A 19,300-nucleotide genomic window follows, 5' to 3' on the forward strand; every position below is an offset into this window, starting at 1 on the left:
TTGTTTTCTATTCATTAAAAAATAACTTTATTGTATAAAAATGACTTGAAATTACTCTCATACACAATTTTATTTTTAATTGAACAAATTCATTCACAACTGCTTAAAATTTCATTACATACAATCTAAAGGCAAACTTAATCTCACAAATGACTTTTTTTTTTGTTCTCTAATTTTGAAAAGCCAGGCGAATATTTTACCATATATTTTCATCTGAACACAAAATGTGAATTTTGTTGAATGACTAGTGATATAAGGCTCATGACTTGTCCAGGCCTTGTTTGTTCTTTTCCTGCGCAATGAATAAAATCGCTTTTTATTGACTCACAACTACTTTGAGTACACTGGTAGTAAAAAAAAAAGACATGCTGTCAGCCTTGCACCCAGATGAGAAACAGCCATTTTAATTAAAATGAAAGTAGAAAGAGAGCAAATTTTTGTTTGGTTCTCATGAAAATGCTGTTGGTCTTTACCGAGAAAGTCCTTCTGACTTGATACATATATCATCTATATCATCTATGTTCTGTGACAGGATTTCTAAATGCTACTTAAAAAAAAAAAATCAAAGTCATCCCTTTAGTATGTGCCTGGAAAATTTCTACTCAATGACTCTAGGCCCTGGATTTTCCGTTATGAGCCTCTTTAGCACACAGCACTTGCACTGTTCAGTTTCAATTTAGCCATTCATTTTTTATGCCAAGTAATCACCAGACATATGCAACACAAATCTCTTTGTCTGTGCCTAAATGTCCATCTTAATCATATATTATATCAAATCTATAAATAGCTCATTGCAGCTGTTCAAGAATGTTACCAATCAATATTAGAGTGCCACTCCTCCCCTATTGTTCCTTCTTGTACTTTTGTCTTGCTACTAGACATAACATTTCTTCGCACAACAGAAAAACAATCCCTGCACTTCTTGGGATCTAGCTCCACCTTTGCCACATTGTCATCTTCTCTTCAGTTCTTCTTTGGTGCTCCTCTGTTTCTTTTGCAACCCGGTTTGTTTTTTTGTTTCTGTTTTGAACATCGTACTATTGCTGTGGCTTTTTATTTTGTCTGAATATAAAGTTTTTATCCCTTACATCTTGACGCCTTTGTGCAGCCGTTTCTCCTTCTGCAGCCGTGTGTTTTGCTGTGTATAAAAACAAACTAATAAGCCCTCTTTGTGAACACAGACCAGACCTGAGTTTTCCTTTGATTCGAACTGTTGCTAAAAATTTAAAGCCAAGGCTTAGTCTTATCAAAGTTTTATGATGTTTTATGATGCCATAACAATAACAGGTCACTCTAACCTTGAAGCATACTATTTCCCTTGTTTTACGTTTCCAACTGTAAAACTTTTGGATTTCCTGGAAGAATTTCAGGTAGGGTTTTCAGGTTGCCAAGCCATACCTTTTCAAATGCTCTCACAAAAACCCAGCTCAGATGCATGCCATTGGTCTAATATTTGTGATTTTGTCAGCCACTCCTTCAGCAGACCTCGTTGTCATATTTTGTGTGGACAGATTTTTAAATCAGAGCCTATTTGTATGCTTACAGCCTGCTAATCCATTTGTCTGTGCATACGATGTTGTTGATCTAACAAACATGGGCTTTGTCTCAGGGTTTTTCATGCTTCATAATGACATTGATAGAGAAAATGATCACATTTTATGACAAAGAAGTTCACGAAGCATTGTTTTATAATAATACCTTTTTCTGTATGTTTTGTCTGCTCATGATTAACTTGAATCACATTAAAATATGTTGCCAGTCATTTTGTTAATGACTCGTATCAAAACAAAGGAAAACCACGTTAACATTAATTTTACACTTGGCTAGAGTCCTATGCAGCAGAGCATTGTCAGCAGTAGACTGTCCTGATGTGCATGTGCCACAAAAGTATTTTATTATCGTGTTATGGGATGCTTATTATAATAACAATAACAATCAGTCATTTTTGGAAAAAAAAAAAATCATCAATAACGTCAAACATAAGCAGATATTACTCTTAAAATAAAACATACTTCACCAACCCAGTCTCATTCAGCGTTGCCACTGTACTGTCAAATAGTAAATGATAATTGCATTTAGTCACGTACTGAAGTGTAAACACAGTGTAAACATTGATCTCCTGGTTTCACCAGAGAAACAACAAAATGTAACTATGTGTTTCAGAGCTATCTAGCCTAATTATGTAGAGTACTAAATAGAAAAATAAAAATAAAGCCTCGTTATTTAAGGCAAAAATGGTGGTGCAATTGTGTTTTTATTCTGCAGCCCTTTCCTTTCTGCTCATGATTATCAGTGTCCTTATGTTTCCTTATGTAGAGCAAATGCACCCTATGGAGGCTACAGTCCTTGATACAGCCGTCTCATGTTCGATTCCCAACCCCAGGCCATTTACTGCATGTGCTTCCCTCGTCCTCTCTAACCTTCTACATTTTGAGCTCCGGATCAATTAAAACCACTAGTGCAATAAAAAAAGAGAGAAAAGCATTGAGTAAAATGTAATGATGAAGTCGGCAGTGGAGGTATGGGAATATGACTGAGGTCGTTTGAAATACAATAAACATAATAAAAGTGTAAAAATAACAGATTTCACTAATTTCCCCTGAGTTCTTAGTTTGTTTGTATGTTTAATTTTTATTTCTTAAAAAAAGTGGGGGTCGGGGGGGGAAATGGACACAAAAGACACAATTTGACTAAGGACCCAAATTGTTGGTGGGTTTTTGTCCACCTCCCCATGTCTGGAGTCATTTTGACAAGCATGTAGCACTCTCTCTCTAGACTCCTGCAGAAGCCATTCTGGACGTCTTCAGTATGAGTGTAGTAATGTTAGTCATACCTTATTACTACTGACACTCAGAAGGATCATATGATTTTTTTTTTTCTTTATTGTATTTATTTTTATGTGGAAGGTAAAATTATAAACATTAGCAACCACACCATGCATGGCATGACTGTCTCAACCATTTTGAGAAGAATACACGGAAACACATTAATGGTCAGAAAGATGCGGAAACTGGAAAAAGCCTGAGGTCACAATTTAAATTGGTGTCGAAGAGTGACTTGTTCTGCAGGCTTCTTGGAAACACCAGTTTTTCTCAGTACAATGGCCGTGTTGATCAGTGCTAATTAGGATAGACACTGAAACCTCACCATGATTGACAACATATACATGTGGTTTGTATGTAAGCCAAGTGACAAAAATAAATAGGGCACTGCATCATATCACATATATTAAAAAAATCACATATATGTGTAATTTCAATTAAGTGTGACCAGTCTGTTTCTGTGTAATTGTCATATATTTAGGTAACTAAAAATTATTCTTTCAACTGTGAAAGAGAGTAAAATCTTTTTTTTTTTTTTTTTTTCGGTAGCTTACTATGTTGGATTCATGTTTAGATGCCCATATATATAATCATCACCCAACATTGATGCACACATTTAAATTTGTGCATCAAGCATTTCTCCTTAAATTCATTTAAGTTTCATAATTGTTTCACTTTGGAAAATGTATTTTCAGGAAATCACTGAAAATAAATTGCATGCATGCTCACAATGATTATATATATATATATATATATATATATATATATATATATATATATATATATATATACATAGCATTTAGATGCATTGCAGTGGCAATGCATCTAAGGTACGATATTGTGAGAAACATAACATCACACATTAGCTATATATAGTTCCAGCTATCTTTGCACCTTCTCAGTTGTGTAAGGTTCCCACACTGAACCAAGTTTGATATGCAAGTAGATAAAAAAGTAAAAATTACTCTCAAACAATTTTCCTCACCAGATTTGATTTTTAATGTTTATAGCAAGGGCTTATTTCCTATTTTCATGCTGGAGTTTCAGTGCGTCTGGTGCAGTTGGAGGTCAGAGTGTGGCCTGCTATGTTCTGCTGCCGCAGCATTGGGAGACACATCCATTTTTTATTCTGGCCCATGGCAAGAGCTGAGCTATAGATAGATCTTTATTTGTGCTGCCTTGAAAAGAGCAAAAATCCTAAAATATGCAAGTAGAGGCCAGACAAGAAAAGTATCTCACTGAAGATGTGACATTGCATGTTTTCCGGTGGGTAAGATTGACAAGACATGAGAGGGTAGATGTTCAGAATTTGCAGACCAAACAGAAAGGGAGGCAGATAGGGTGAAGTACTGTCTGCTCCTGTTGTTTTCAAGGCTTTTAGAGAACTTAGTTGTCATTCTGATTTTGTTTTACTGTTTTGGCAAAAAGAAAGAAAAGAAAACAGACCACTCTATATTGGCAAAAGAACTCTTGTGCCTTGAACTCATATCCTGTCACATTCAAAAACACTGTTCCATCATTTTATTGTTGTTTTATGTGATCGAGCAACACAAAGTATTCCATAATTGTGACATGGAAGGAAAATGACACATGGCTTTCAAATATTTTTGTCTTATACTCTGTCCCCCTGCCATGAATACACTCTGTTTTACTCTGTAAAAAATAAATAAATAAATAAAAAATCCAATGTAGCCAATTGACCCTCACATGTCACCTAATGAGAAAACAGTCGTCGACAAATGGGAAAAGTAAGGCATAAATGCAAGCTAATTAGAATATGATCATCCGCATCAACTGACAGGCTATGCAAGGAAAAGCAGGTCCATTGTAACTCGGAAGGAGCTAGACACATTCACGTTCAGGTGGGAGGATCTGACAATGAGACAACTACTTGTGATTATTGAAGAGTGCCAAAAAGAAAATCATTGTTGAAAGAAAGCCATTAGAGGTCCCTTGAGCAGTTTTCCACAGGCCATGTTGGCGACTGTAACGTGGAAAGAAACACTCTGGTTAGATGAGACCAAAATTTACATTTTCGATATAGATGCAAAATGCTAAGTGAAGAAGAAAAATAACACCGAACCCTAAACACACCATCCACACTATTAAAATTGGTGGTGGCCACATGATGCTTTCTTTAGCAAGAACAGGCAAGTTGGTCAGAAGTGCCTCGAAGATGGATGGAGGTAAATGGGCAAACCCTGAAGTAAAAACTGTTAGAAGCTTCAAAACACTTTGAATGAGCTAAAACGAACGGGAAGACGATTCACAGCTAAAACGAACGGGAAGACGATTCACCACAGGAATCTCCAACACGCAGCCAAGGCTGCAATGCAAGCTGCAAATCTGAAATGTTTTATTTCAAAGTCGTAAAATAGTTTGTGCGTGGTTTAACGTGGTTTAAGGTGTCTAAATACTTTTGCAATGTGCTGCATATATTTTTATAATTTTAGTTTGTGTTGCTGTTTTAAAATGGTACAAAGGTTTTTCTCTTGGCTTTGAAATGTCTCTATTTTATCAGGTATCTGTTCATTCATTAAACTCTCTTTTATCAGTGCTCTTCCTACCTCGTACACATGTCTCAGACTTAATCTTCTGATGTTTCAGCTCTCTCATGTATCCTCTTGCACAAGATCATTTTTCTTTCTGACACTTTCTTTGTTTCTGTCTGACCTCATGTAGGTATCTATCACACCATCAGAAGTAGAGTCTTGTAGCTTTTTTTTTTTTACAGACATTCACAATGGACTGCTCCAATTCAAACAATGACAAATTTAATAAATCAGAGAGACAAATCTCAGCTGGAGTAAAAAAAGAAAAAAAAAAAGAAAAAACTTTGATCTATTCTTTACTTGCTTGCACCCTAAGCCACATTGGATAGGAAGATAAAACAAAGTGAAAAATGGAAATGATTTAAGAGCATGAGTACGTGTGTGGTTAAAGTCAGACAGCTGAGGTGGATGTGAAAAAAGTGAGTAAATAATGAAATGTTTTAAAAATAGGAATTTAATTTCTTATGCTATCATTTTTTTCCTTCTCACAGGGGAGTAGTAAATTAAAACAGCAGGAGGTCTAGACTCCACAAATCTACAGAAATACTCACATCCTTTCCTTTTAGCCTGCATCTTTATTTTTAAGCACAAATGTTTGCTGTCATGCAAGCAGAATGCCTGAGCAGTAGAAAAAGCCTAATATCTCCTATTTTAAAAAAAAATATGCATCAACTGGCATTGGATGGGAAAAAAATTGTTAATTTTATTTAGGGTTATGAATAGCTTCAAATGCTTGTCAGTAGTCTTGAATCTTGATCAAAACCAAAAAGCTGGTAGTTCGCAAGGAATGGTAAAATCATTCCAACTATCATTCTGACTCTGAATGTTTTTTTTTTTTTTAAATCCATCTTGAAAGGTTCATTTAGAGATGCAGACAAAATTTTCAGCCCATCCGTCTTGTGGGGATTGAAATATATTAATAGGATTATTGAAAAATGCTCTCATAAAATGTAACCCCAGAGCTTTTAACTCCTGTTTTAGTGAATGCCAAAAAAAATCACATACTTTTAAATCAATACTCTGTTTTTGAAATTGCAGCCTGTGTGTAGCTTAAAGTAATCTGTATAGAGAAATGGATTCCCGAGCCTGTTTCTACACTATCATTCTTGTGTGCACATTCATAGCACTACAATTCATCTTTCAAGCTGCCATGCAAGCTGAATCACCACCTGCCTCGGGGCATGGGGCATAGATGAAGCGTCTGAAAATGTTACCTTGTGTTTCACTGACTTTTGGGCAGATAGGAGATATCCTCTTGAGCCTAAGAGAAATAAGGGTCAAACGCTACGTGTGGATGGGTAATCATGGTCAAAGGTTTCCGTTTCTGGCAGACGAAAATTCCCAAAGGCTGCATCAGCGGTTTAGAGGAATCTGGCCTTGTTTTGTTCATCTGGCATCAAGCTAGTCCTTCACTGTAGGTCTATTTTTTTGCTGATGGAACGTCTTCTGCCCTTCCTGGTTCTGAGTATCATTTCCAGCAAATGTACAGACGTATCAAATTTTATCATATTATGTAGAAATGTCTTTTAGAAACCGCTGCTTACGCAATTGAGTGGGTTGTTCGTGCTATGAATGAGAAAAATAAGTGCATTTTTTAAGCTACGGTATTCTGTCAGGGCCACTGTGGACTGGAGTCTGCTCCAGCTATCACTAGATGAGAAGGGGCTTACACCCTGAAGTAAGCCATTCACACAGCCAATCCATCCACCTATGCTGCAGAAGCTCAATCCTGTTCAGGGTTGTGGGGGGGTCGAATCATGAAAAGCCAATGGGGTAAAGGCAAAGAATGGCCACCAATCTGTCAAAGATACACACAAGGCAGACAACCACATACAACATCAGCTGAGGGGAAGTTGGAATCAGTTACCTGAATATTTACTTTGTTGGACTGTTGGTAGATGTTGAAGTACGTACAGGAATGCTGTGCATGCACCTGGAGAATGTGCTTGGAGAAAGCTTTGATTTGAATCCAGAGTTTTCTTGCTATGAGACAACAGCACTGATCACTGGGCAAAAGTGCAGCCAGAGGCTACCAGAGATCAGGACTCAAGTCTGCATCATAAACTGTAGTAGCACCTAAGTGTCAAAAACGACGACATCCAGCTGGAGGCCTAGAGCCTCGAGAACAATCTTTATCTCGTGAAATCAGGGTAAAACATAGCCAGCCGGTGGGAATCATTTGAGTTAGTGAATAATGTTGTTTTAAAGAGTTATCGGAGAGCATGGAAATGACTGGTTGTCATGGTGATTTTGTACAGTAAACATGAGCTCAATAAAATGTTTCATAACAGTAAAACCGAATAAGGAGTTTTCTGTAACCTCCATCTTTTTTTCATTTATTACCACCATCTGGCAATCTTGCCTTCGCAGTGCAAATACAGTGAACTTCAGAACACAACGTTGTCCTTCTTCTACTGGTAAAGGTTCATTAACGGACTTTGAGTTATTAACATTTCATAGCAACATGGCTGTTTGCTGTAGAAGTATAAAAACGACCACATAGATATTTATCAAGCTGAACTAACGATTTTTAAGAAGTAAATTGGATTTTGTGAAAAAGATGTTAAAATGTAAGATATTAAAGTTTAAGTGAGGTTAAGCGACAGTGATGAAAATTCATAATTATGTCAATGTTGTGCTTTAAGCATACAAGATGACATGGCTTCATTAGTTGAGCACTGATTTTAGTCAGAGGCTTGAAACCGAACAGACAAATGCTATGTAAACAAAACCAATTATGCTTACTTACACTTACTCTGAAAATATATGTTGAATTACTTATTGACCTAAAATGTAAGACCATCCAGAGCAAAGAATCAAACCATTGTAAGAAACTTATCATCACTATTTATTGGGATTTTACAATTGAAAGGATACTAGTTTAATTGTCAAATCTTAATACAACACTACAAGATGCTATTTTATTTTTATTTTAACTTGAACAAAATGACATGGTGCAAACAGGATAAAATGTTTTATGCAATCACATTGAGCACAACAAAAAAAAAAGTTTGACTTTTTTTGTTTTCACTTTTAACAGAAAGTGATGCTAAAGTGAGTGTTCATTTGGTGCATGGTGCCTCTGCAAATATATAATAATCTATTCCTAGGAGACAGCAGTTGCCAGTGAATGACTTGTTAATGTTAAACTTTTATGTGTTTCACCTGAGTTGTAAAGCCTTTCCTGTCACCTTAGAGCAGCCTTAATAAGAACACCGAATGTCTGTCCAGAAACAAATGGCAGTGTATTTGACTCCTCCAGATCTACGTGACTGCATTTTTCACCAATTAGATCCCAAGGGGGGGATGCTGCAAAATCAGAGTTGCAGATGGAAGACAGAAGGAGAAGCAGATAGATTGCAGTTTGTCTGGAGTGGATGTTCCAGCAAAAATATTTATTTTTATTGTTTTGGTACATTTACATATTTACCTCAGAATAAAGATGTCTTTTTGAGAAAGTTACACTCAACCATTGTGACCAGACCTTTTTTTTTTTCCTTTTAAGGGTTAGACATTTGATTTGCTTTGAAGGAGTCATAGACATTTCTCATAATGAAATCTGAGAAAAATCCCAACATGAATTTCAGTGCTTTTATAAACAATTGTACTAATAAACCAAAATAAAAAAATGCAAGACGCAAATCTGCAAAGCAAGTAAAGAAGCAAAATAGCCCAGCTGAACAAATGCAGAAATCAGAATGGCGTTATCTTCCCACAGTGGGCATTGTGAGAACACCTGGAATAAGTTGACTGAGGCTGGATGCTGTTGACATACCTCGCTCATGAGACGGTGTTTACATGCGCAAACCACTGATAACAGACAAAAGATAGATAAGGGAGAGGAAAAGAAGAAAATAAAGGGACCAGAGCTTCAACTGACATTGAACTCAAAATGAGAAGAATCTTGAGGGGAAAAATACCAAAAGAAACAATATCTTTGTTTTTCTTGTGGTACAGGTAAATGGTGTTCCAGGAAAACATGCTACCACAATTCACCAGTTTTCTATGTTATTTTCATGACTAACATTGACATTTTTTTATTTATTGAGAGTAATGAAATGTGTATTGAGTGGAAGCAAGTTTACTTTCCATCGCATAGACCGTTAAAGGCATAATTGTTTTCCTTTGCTTTTAATTTTATTCAACAGCCTTCGAGCAAAATGTACTTTTATAATTCATTCTTAAGTGACTCATTGCACTAAAAAGCTTTGTGTTAAATCTGTCTGCTTTTTTTTCTCTCACCGCTTAATTGTTTTGTCTTATTTGGCTAAAATTGTTTTCTTTAAGTTTTGTTTACAGCAATTTGATTATGTCTGGACAGTATATTAACTTCTTAGATGTCACTTTTGCACAACTTGGCTAATCCCAAGGTTTTATTAGAACTCATCATGGCCTTACTTTTTTTTTTATATTCCTGTAAATGGCTTAAATAGCTTCTTTATTGGGGCAAGCAGGAAGATGCTACTCCCTCAAGGCATGCACTTCAGTTTAAATCAGCATTGCTAGAAGCATAAGCGCCAATACATTATCTGTCTCAGCATCAAACCCTGTGGTGAACCTTAAAAACAATGTAGTTTCCAGACAGATTTTCTTTGTCTTCTTTTGTACTAGAAATTGAAACAGTATTCCAGTGTGATGGCTCTGCTGGAAATTTTTTTTTTTGTTTGTTTGTTTTTTTTTTCCTCCAGCTGCATGACTATACAAGACATACAAAAGATAAGAGTACAAAGGCACACAAGGCCATGTGAGGTTGATAGAATATCAGATGAATTATTTAGAAAAAAAAAATCTGAATTCTATCAAACACAGTAAATTGAAGTAGATACTAAAGTACAATTAAGCTAGTCTATGTCAATCACTGGTCTTATACACAGTAACTTGTGGACACAATTAAAACCTGGCCAATGCAGAAAAGGCACAACTAAATAAATATTCCTAATAAGCTATATGAGCTAAACCTGTATCAAACCTGTATCAAAGTTAAATAGCATAGATAAAATTATCCACAGTCTAGATAACCTTTGATCAATCTTGAAATCTTTATTTTGAACACTTTGGCAAACAAAATCTGTGTCCAACATTTTTTTTCTGTAAGTTGTCCCATGTCTACATTTTAGCAATTTAAATCTTTTCTTGATGCTGCTGTATTTATTTACAAGAAATGCATTAGCCATGAGCCATGCTCTAAATACTAACTCTAAGTTACAAGAAAAAAAAAACACACCCTTAGCTTCTTTTGTCAATAGTGCAATAAAAATCAATTTGCACTGTTGTGCATTTCACAGAGTGGAGACCAAATTTGCTTGCTCAATAGACCATGAGGGTCAGTTGCTCTGCGCCACTCAACATGCATCTTGCATTCTGCCTCTGTTCATTGGCTGCAGCAGTCAACTTTAGATTAAAGAAATGCCAAAATGGAAAAATGAGCAACATGAACTGTGAAAGCTGTGTGGCAATGACAGGTTCACCATAGAAATGCTACTTTACACTTTTTAACTAAGTTTTATTGCTTTCTTGACATCAGTAAACATAGACTTGTGTAAGCAATACTCAAACATAACACGTTATTTTCAGCAGATATATGGCACTTTGGGAAGTATTGCCATTACAGATTGAATCTGCTTTTCCATTTTTGTTACTATGAAATGTCCCAGATCGTCATACTGATTTTATTATGAGATAAAGGTAACTTGAATGAGTACGAATACAGTTTTCATAGCATTTTTTTTTTGTAGGGGGAAACCCTACCTAAAGCGATCTATAAAAAAAAAATCCTTAAATTAAATGTTATTTATTAGTTGCTCATTTTTGTAGAAACTGAGTTGAAATTATTTTTTCTCATACAATTTTTGCCAGACCATTGTTCACCAATTTTTATTTTGTATGTTTTTATAAATCAATAAGAGTTGATGTCTAATTTTTTAAAAATAATAATTTTTATTTATAGGGGTAAAATTAAGCATAGAAGATGTTAACAATGTTCAAAAATACATTCATGGGCAGTTTGGACTTCCATTTCTTCATATTGAAGGGGTAAATTACAAGAAAAAAAAAAAAGCACTGCATTACCCCGTGACCAAAATAACTCCATAATAAAAACAAACCAAATGAAGCTGAGCTTAACTGCACATTAATCTGAGCAAATGTGCATCATAATGTTCAAACTTCAATGGCTTTGTTATTGTTTCCAATCAAGACCTGTGTGAGTAATTGTATTGTTTTCACCTGTGTCTTCATCTCCTCTTCCTGGAAGCTCATTGGCATGCATGATGATACTTGACTGGGTGCAACATTTCACCATTATTCATGGACAGAGTACACCTCTGAGCGAGACTGACAGATCAAAAGATGATGATGATAGGTTGGGGCTACTGGTGTTTTGGGTGATGAATGGCCCCATCGTTCAGAGATGGCTTCGCTGGAGGAAGTTTAAGGATGTTTTTCATCTAGTTGTTAAATTTCCCACTTCTGATGCACACTGCTTTCAAATGTGATCCGTGCTTATGTGCATGTGCATGTGTGTGTCAAACACAAAGAAGGGACAACAGGCTAAAGGTACGCTTAACTTTTTTTGCTACCACAAATGTACTAAAATGTGTAGAATCTCCCTTATTTCCTTTTGTGTTATCCTTTATTGAACAAGGCAAACCAAAACCCTCTCCCAGCCCCTCCTCTTTCCCTCCAGCTTGTTGTTTTGGAGTCATTCATCAGGAGAAGTGAGACTGAACAATCAAGGGAAGCGCTGGCAGGATCCCTGTAGAGATGAGGCAATATTGAATTGATGGTATCATTTAAAAGCTGGAAAAAAAAATAGAAGAAAGAAAACAACGCTGTTTTTTTCCCCCCTACTGTCTAAATGAGACAGCCGTGTGGGTCTCAGTGCATTTCATGGTCTAATCTCTTAACCCTCCTAAAAAAAAAAAAAAAAAAAAAGAAAGAGATAGAAACAAGCACTTTTGGAAAAAACGCTGTTTGTATCTTTGTATGGATTTTCAAATCATCTTGAGAGAGAGTCACTCTTTATAAAGTGTTTGGAAAAAAAAAAACAACAACAAAAAAACTACCTTACAGTTTTGACATGACAACCATCTTCTTTTTATAGCTATCGAAGCAAACACTGACTCCATAGAGGATTTGATGCAGAGGTTCCAGGACAACTTTCGTGTTCCCAACACACCAACCAACATGTCCCATTACCAGCACACCGTGCACAGCTCATCAACAGGCCGGCGGAGGCTCTCCAGCCGCACCAGAGGTAAAAAAACAAAAACAAAAAAGAAAACAACTCTTAATTATGGGCAGTCTGCTTGTCACCAGTCCAATACTACTAGCCTGATTTTGTGAAAACTGCTGAAGTCACTACATTAAAACAAGACTTTAAAAGAAATTAATAATATATTCAAATGTACATAACCAAAAATGCAATTATTACTGCTCACTGTAGTTAAAATGTTTCATTGAAGTGACTCGTATAATCCAATGTGGAGAAAGATTTTTCATGCCTTGCATAAATCTTGTGTTTTGGAAAATAATTAGTTGTTCAATATAAGCCTTAATATAAACTCATTAAGGCTTTGTCTTGGCATGAAAATATAGACATTGGAGAATCTATTTTGAGTAAGTTTATATGTTTGACTTTAATGCGTTTAAAACTAATTGAAAACCAGAATAATTGTGCATTAGAATTAAACTACAATTATTTGTTGATTTTTATTCTGTATTATTTTTTTTTACCACAGGGAGAAGGGAGAATAGCTCTGTTTTTTTTTCTTCCCACAGATTCTCTCTCGTCTTATACAGTCAAAACATAGTGACAGTTTTAACAAATATGTGAAAATAATAATAATAATAATAATAATAATAATAATAAAAATTGTTTATGGAAGTTGCGTACTGCAACTTTCAACACAAAACAGAACTGTGCATAGTTATTTGTAGATGTTCTCAGCCTCTTAAGAAAGCATGCAGGTGTTGGGTTGTGTTTGGAGAAAAAAAAACATGTAGACACCATATAAAAAGTAAGATACTTTCAAATATTATTAAGACAATATTATTTAAATAATTATAAGTAATTGGGAAGAGTGATTATTCTAATCAGTCTGGTATTTTCATGTTGGATCAATGTACCAACCCCAAAATGTAGATATGCACTAATTCAGTTATTATTAATGCACCACCTAGTTACAGTACTTCTTTTTTAAAATAAATGTATTCAAAATGAAAATGCTTCTAGAATGTTAAGCTAAAATGCATTATGTTATCTCAGTAAATGTCAAGGTCAGGTAACTTTCAGACTCCCACTCGGTACTGAGAAAACTGTCCTTGAATAATATTGTAGACAATATGTGCAAATATTAACTTGATTCTATGGACAGATACCACGTTTTATTTACTGCAGAAGTGCTGACCTCCACATGTTTGATGCTTGGACTGAAGTTGTTGGAAAAGGTATTTCCTTGTGTGACATTCTCATCTTTTCCCTTTTTTCTCCCCACATATAGATGTTTCAAATCATCAAACATGTTTTACCCAAAGACTACAATTTGTGTTTTTATTTTATTTTTTTACCACTTTGATTTTTACCTAGAATGTCTCCCATTAATGCAGTTTTTGTCCAGCCTTTGTCTTGTACCTCGGTACCTTTGCCGCATGTCTTCCCCTCTTTCCTGTCAAAAAATGGGGAAAAGGCACTAGCACAACCAAATATAGACTAGAAAAAAAGACAACAAAAATCAACTGGGTCAATAACCTTTTTCATACAGGGCCGGAATTATTTGACTTTCTATAGTAAAAAAGACCCTAATTTGTAAACTGCATTTTGTATTCACTGTCTGAAATGTTATATAAATGTTAGAAATGCTATATAATGGTTGCTCTGCATGGTACTTTTAAATATGCATGGCTACAAAACCTTTATAATTTATGAAAAAAAACCTGACATCTCATTTCAGTTTTAAGATCTGATCAGGAACATTAGCACTGAATACAGCTCATTACCTGCAACGATATTTTCAGTCACATATGCTGTAAAAATACAGTCTTGTGTCATCGGTCATGCCAGTATGACCACAGATGAAATTTGTATTATAATGAGACATTAACCTTGCTGAGTTTACCCGCCCTTGACAGGATAACCATTCTTTTACTTTAAGTGCACAATAAAAGAATAACACCGACAATTTCTTTTCTTTCCATATTGCACAAGTCTTACACATTTTCCCCAATCACACGGCGATTCAGAGCAATTACATTATAATATAAATCATTTCAATTTGTGTTGTTATTAATTGCCATTGGGAATTTGATTGGGCATTACTTAAGTGTATCATGTGTCAAATTACTGAGCAAAAGAGACAAGGCGATTAATTCCCACAGCCTCAAAACTGTGAAGGGCATGACTGAGACGTGCTTTTCGAGGTCAGTGGTGAAATACGTTCTTTGTGAGTTTATAATTTAAAACCGTACAACGGTTCCTGAAAGTTGACCCACCCAACAACAAAAATCATAAACACTTAGTTGGACTGGGGTTAAAGGCAATTTAACTGGTCAGACTCCAAAGATCAGTTCTGCACAAAAGGATAAACAATGTTCACAGAAATGAAGTAACTCGACTTTATTTCGGGACAAAGGGACCAAAGATATTTTTCATTTCAACTATTAATGCAACTTGCAAAGCAGCTCTATGCAGTTCATAGACCTGCTTTTAAAATGTGTAGACCATCGTTAACCCACAGAGTGGAAAAAACAGAGAAGTTGTATGCTCATATTACCTTTTTATCAGTGTCTAAGCATGTACTAGCACCCAGTAGATGCTATCACCGGTTTGCTGGAAAAAAATCTTTGATGTAACTTAGATATGTACTGCACAATCTAATACATCATTGATGTGTTTTACAAGAAGCTGGAAAAGGTATGTGGACTGGATAATTGAAGTTACTTTCACAGATTCACATTATTTTCCCATTAACATAACTTTGTGTTATGCAACATCAAGAATTAATGAGCAAACAGGCCTCAGTCTCTTTCAGTTGTTTTTTTTTTGAATATCTGCCTGGTGAAGTCTTTTACTTTGGATTTAAGGTTTCTTCAAAGATACAGTGTTTTAGTCAGCCAACGAGATCAAGACATTCACATGTTTGTCCTCACCAGCGTCGCTTGTGGCAAAGAGGAAGAACGCTCACAGGAATTCCTGCTGTGGCTCCTCCTCCCACAGCATGGTAGCATTTACCTTTCGTGAATGACACCAAAAGTGTCGCTCAAAAAAATGGGTTCACTTTTTTGTGAGCAACTTTTGCATCTAAGAGTCATGATTTCTTGAGGTATATATATTTTTTTAACTATTTGTTGTTCCTAAAATCTTTGCCGTTCTGACCTACTCAGAAAAAAAAATAAAAATAAACAAGCACACAGTTTCACAATTTTTACTGAACAATACCACAATCTGCACAGTTTTTATTTGGTAACATGCTGATGGTGTGTGACGATGCACTCTTGGAGTTAACAGACCAATATTGACAACAGTAGCTGGCTTGTCTGCACAAGAGGAAACCTTATTGTCTTCAGCGTCTGTGTGGGAGGGAAGACGGTACTTACTGATGGAATATGATGCATGGGGTGTCGACATCCAGCACCACACAGCAATTTTCCCAAAAAGTTTCTTTCTAGGGGTGAAGAAAAAATAAATCCAAGCTAATGGCCAATCACTGAATGCGAGTGCTGTCTGTGCCCATCATTGTCCACAAATCTACGCAGAACACCACAAAGAGCAAAACGTTTTTATCATACTAATAAAAGTTGCAAAGATATTTGTTCAGTGATAAATAATTTTGACACATTAATTGTCAAAATTATTGTCATATTTATCACAAAAACTATTAGTGAGTTTTCAGTAAGATGCAACCTGGCAACGCTGTTCTGGCAAAACACTGCATCTGTTCATTGGGTCTCTACACCTACTTATAGAGATATGCACTGTAGCAAAATTCCTTATTCCCTGTTCAGCATATTGTCCTAGTTTTAGCTGCATCATATACCTGGACTCTTGAAATGTTGACTCATGCATAAATATTATTATTATGCAGTTGTAAAATCCAAAGTTCACCAGCTTGCATTTCCGTTTTTTGGAAAATATGTAATTTACTACTACTACTGCGACTACTATTAATAAGAATAATAACGTTGATGACAATAACAATATATATCTTCATAATCATAGAAATTTTATTAGGATTTCATTGAAATTGTGATGACCAAAATTACATTTAGCAGTAAAGTTGCAATTTATGTCATCCAACTTATGTTCAGTAATGGTTAGCTGAATATTTTTATTTTTTCCAGTTGGTACATTTCTTTGTGTTCTACGTCTGCAGTATTGCCTGTCATTTAATAAAGCACGGGTTGCAGAAAGGTTAGCTTAGAAAAGCCGGTGAACAAACTAAACGGCTCAATGAGGCATTTCTTTCCCGTTTGGTATGGTTTGTACTATTTTCAAGGAGAGATATTGTTTTAATTGTATACTTTAAAGGTTCTACAGTTACTGTCAGATTCAGCAACATCAAATCAAGCATTTATTCAGCTAATCATATTTGCTAATTTTATGTTGTCTTTACAACTGCAATCTAAAATTCCCACATCTAGAAGGTATCCTAGAAACCCGTGAGTAAACGCACTGAAGTAATATTTATGTCAGTGTGAATAGTAGGTTTGTCCTACCTTATTTGCATACTCTTCTGTGCATTCTAATCTCCACTGTTCATGTCTTTCAGCGTGCTAGCGTGGTGAAGTGCTGGTGTTTGATGTTTTGCAACAAGTACTTTGTCTTATTTCAACAACGATAACCTTATGGTTAATATCTGGGATTTCTCCTTAATTAATGTTTTGAAGTGACGCATGAAAGTATTAGCTTTTGGTGTCTTATGTGCTTGCGGGTGCAGAAGGGGGAATGAGAGACAGCAAAGAGGATTTGTGTTGCAGAGCTCGGTTTCACTTTCAGTCGTCTTCAGTCTTTGGTGCAGACCAAACGCAGCGATTACACTTGTTGGTCTGCAGCCCTCAGGCGTCTCTTCACAACACGCCATACATATGATGCACTGCCAAGCTGGAACCGTTTTTTTTTTTTTTTCCCTAATTTTTGTGGAAACTGTAGCAAGGCAGGAGAGTAGAGCTCCTTGATCAGGGAGCAATCAAAACTCATAATTATGGTGTTTAATATAGAAAATGAAAAAAATATATATATTTACATGATTCCTCATTTATTTGGAACCTATTTGATTTGACTCCAAACTTTCCAAGTCTTGACTTTGTACTTTTCTTGGAACTGATATGTCTTTACACAGGACTTCACTCAAGACTTGATTGGACAGAATTGAGACTTTCTTGTGCCGTGCAAAACAATGACTTAGTCCCACCTCTGTCAATAGTTCTAAAGATGTTTGATGGACTCTGTACGACCTATTATCTTGCTGTTCTTAGCCATAGTTTTTGTGAAGATGCTGCATTAGAGGAATTCTCCTTGTTCAGCCACTGGTTTGACACTGGGTGTATTCTGGTGAAACAACGTGGAAGCACTCTCTGTTGATTCTTCATCTGTTTAATGTCTCTTCTATTGCTTGCTTACAGTATTGGTTCTGTAGTACGAGATCCAAGAAGCTGCTGGGTATGAAGCACAGCACTTATTGAGTTTGTTTTATGTTCTGTGAGGCTAAGCAGTGACATTAGGCAAATCTTCAAACAGAAAATATCTGTAGTGAAGCCAAACGCATTTGCAAAAGATAACATTCCCCACAAGCAATGACAAACTTTTTTTATTTTATTTTATTATTTTTCTTTTTATCCAGCACAAACAGTGTTGTGTTTAAGGGGGAGAAAGGGAGACATATCCTTGATTAAGACACTTCAAAAAGTGATATGTTCTATGTTCTCCGTCACAACAACTGTTCAGTCATTTAGAGTGATGAATCCAGCTAACCTTTTTGCAATAACTGTTGCTGTAGCTCTCTCAATTGAAGTTAACCCAAACTTGACTAAGAACGTGTGCTGCATAAACTTAAATTTTCACTTTTGAGCTTTCCCTCAAGAAATACCCTTACTGTTAACTGCTTTAATTTTCTGTTGAAAGTAGTTTCAAACCATAGACTAGTTGATAACAGTCCAACACTCATGCTTTGTAGAAACTGTATTAGGTGCAGCTGGCATGAAGCCGTGTAGAGTGAAAACGGAGATCTGGTATTGATTACAGTCAGCTACTTCATAATTATGATTACCCAAAAATGTGTTTTTTTAACTGATACGTGTAAACCGATTGCAACATCCCTTGCATAAAATACACATTGAATTAACTTCAGGGGAAGAAGTTGTATTTATGTTGAGTAACTTAATTAAAAACATACAGTTCAACTCTAAGTCCTGATTTTAATTTATGACTTAGCATATTGGAGAGCTGCCAGCGGAGCATTTGATTATGGCAGGTGCTATAATCCCATCAAGCTAATTTCTCTGTGTGCTATGGTTATTCTCTGTGTCACACGCATATCTTCTGTAGCTTTTGTTGCACAAATAGTATGACTACATATTTTCACATTTTCAGCTCAAACACTTTGATCTACTATGCAGTTCTTTTTTTCCTCTCATTCACACACCCATAAGTGTCAGCAGCAATGCTGGAGTTTGGTGTCTTGCCTTTTGGAGCTTCTGAGTAGAATTGAATCATGCTCATCCCACTGGAGTATGCTTGTAGATTACTGTAAGAAAAAAAAATCTGATCTATTGTATGTTGAAACATGTTTGAACATCGTCAGTCTTGATGAATCTTAATGCTTTTCTGGTGGTGTGCTCTGCACAGATAACGCCAAAAAGGGCGGCAACGGCAGGGATTGATGTTTAACCAGCATTCATCTGATAACTTCAACAAGTTGTCTATTTTTATCC

General features: G+C 35.8%; 1 protein-coding gene across 1 annotated transcript in view; it reads left to right on the top strand.

Moving 5' to 3' along the window:
- Positions 1–10,852: 10,852 nt before the first annotated feature.
- LOC106906995 (astrotactin-2-like) overlaps positions 10,853–19,300 on the top strand; it is a 41,626-nt gene continuing 33,178 nt past the window's right edge. The window contains exon 1 of the mRNA XM_088010925.1: positions 10,853–12,629. Coding sequence (XP_087867051.1) covers positions 12,512–12,629 — 118 coding nt within the window. The 5' untranslated portion in view covers positions 10,853–12,511. The remainder of the gene's footprint in view (positions 12,630–19,300) is intronic.

Source organism: Poecilia mexicana, unplaced genomic scaffold (genome assembly GCF_051168715.1).
Source record: "Poecilia mexicana isolate PSO_F unplaced genomic scaffold, ASM5116871v1 scaffold_12, whole genome shotgun sequence".
Classification (NCBI taxonomy): domain Eukaryota; kingdom Metazoa; phylum Chordata; class Actinopteri; order Cyprinodontiformes; family Poeciliidae; genus Poecilia; species Poecilia mexicana.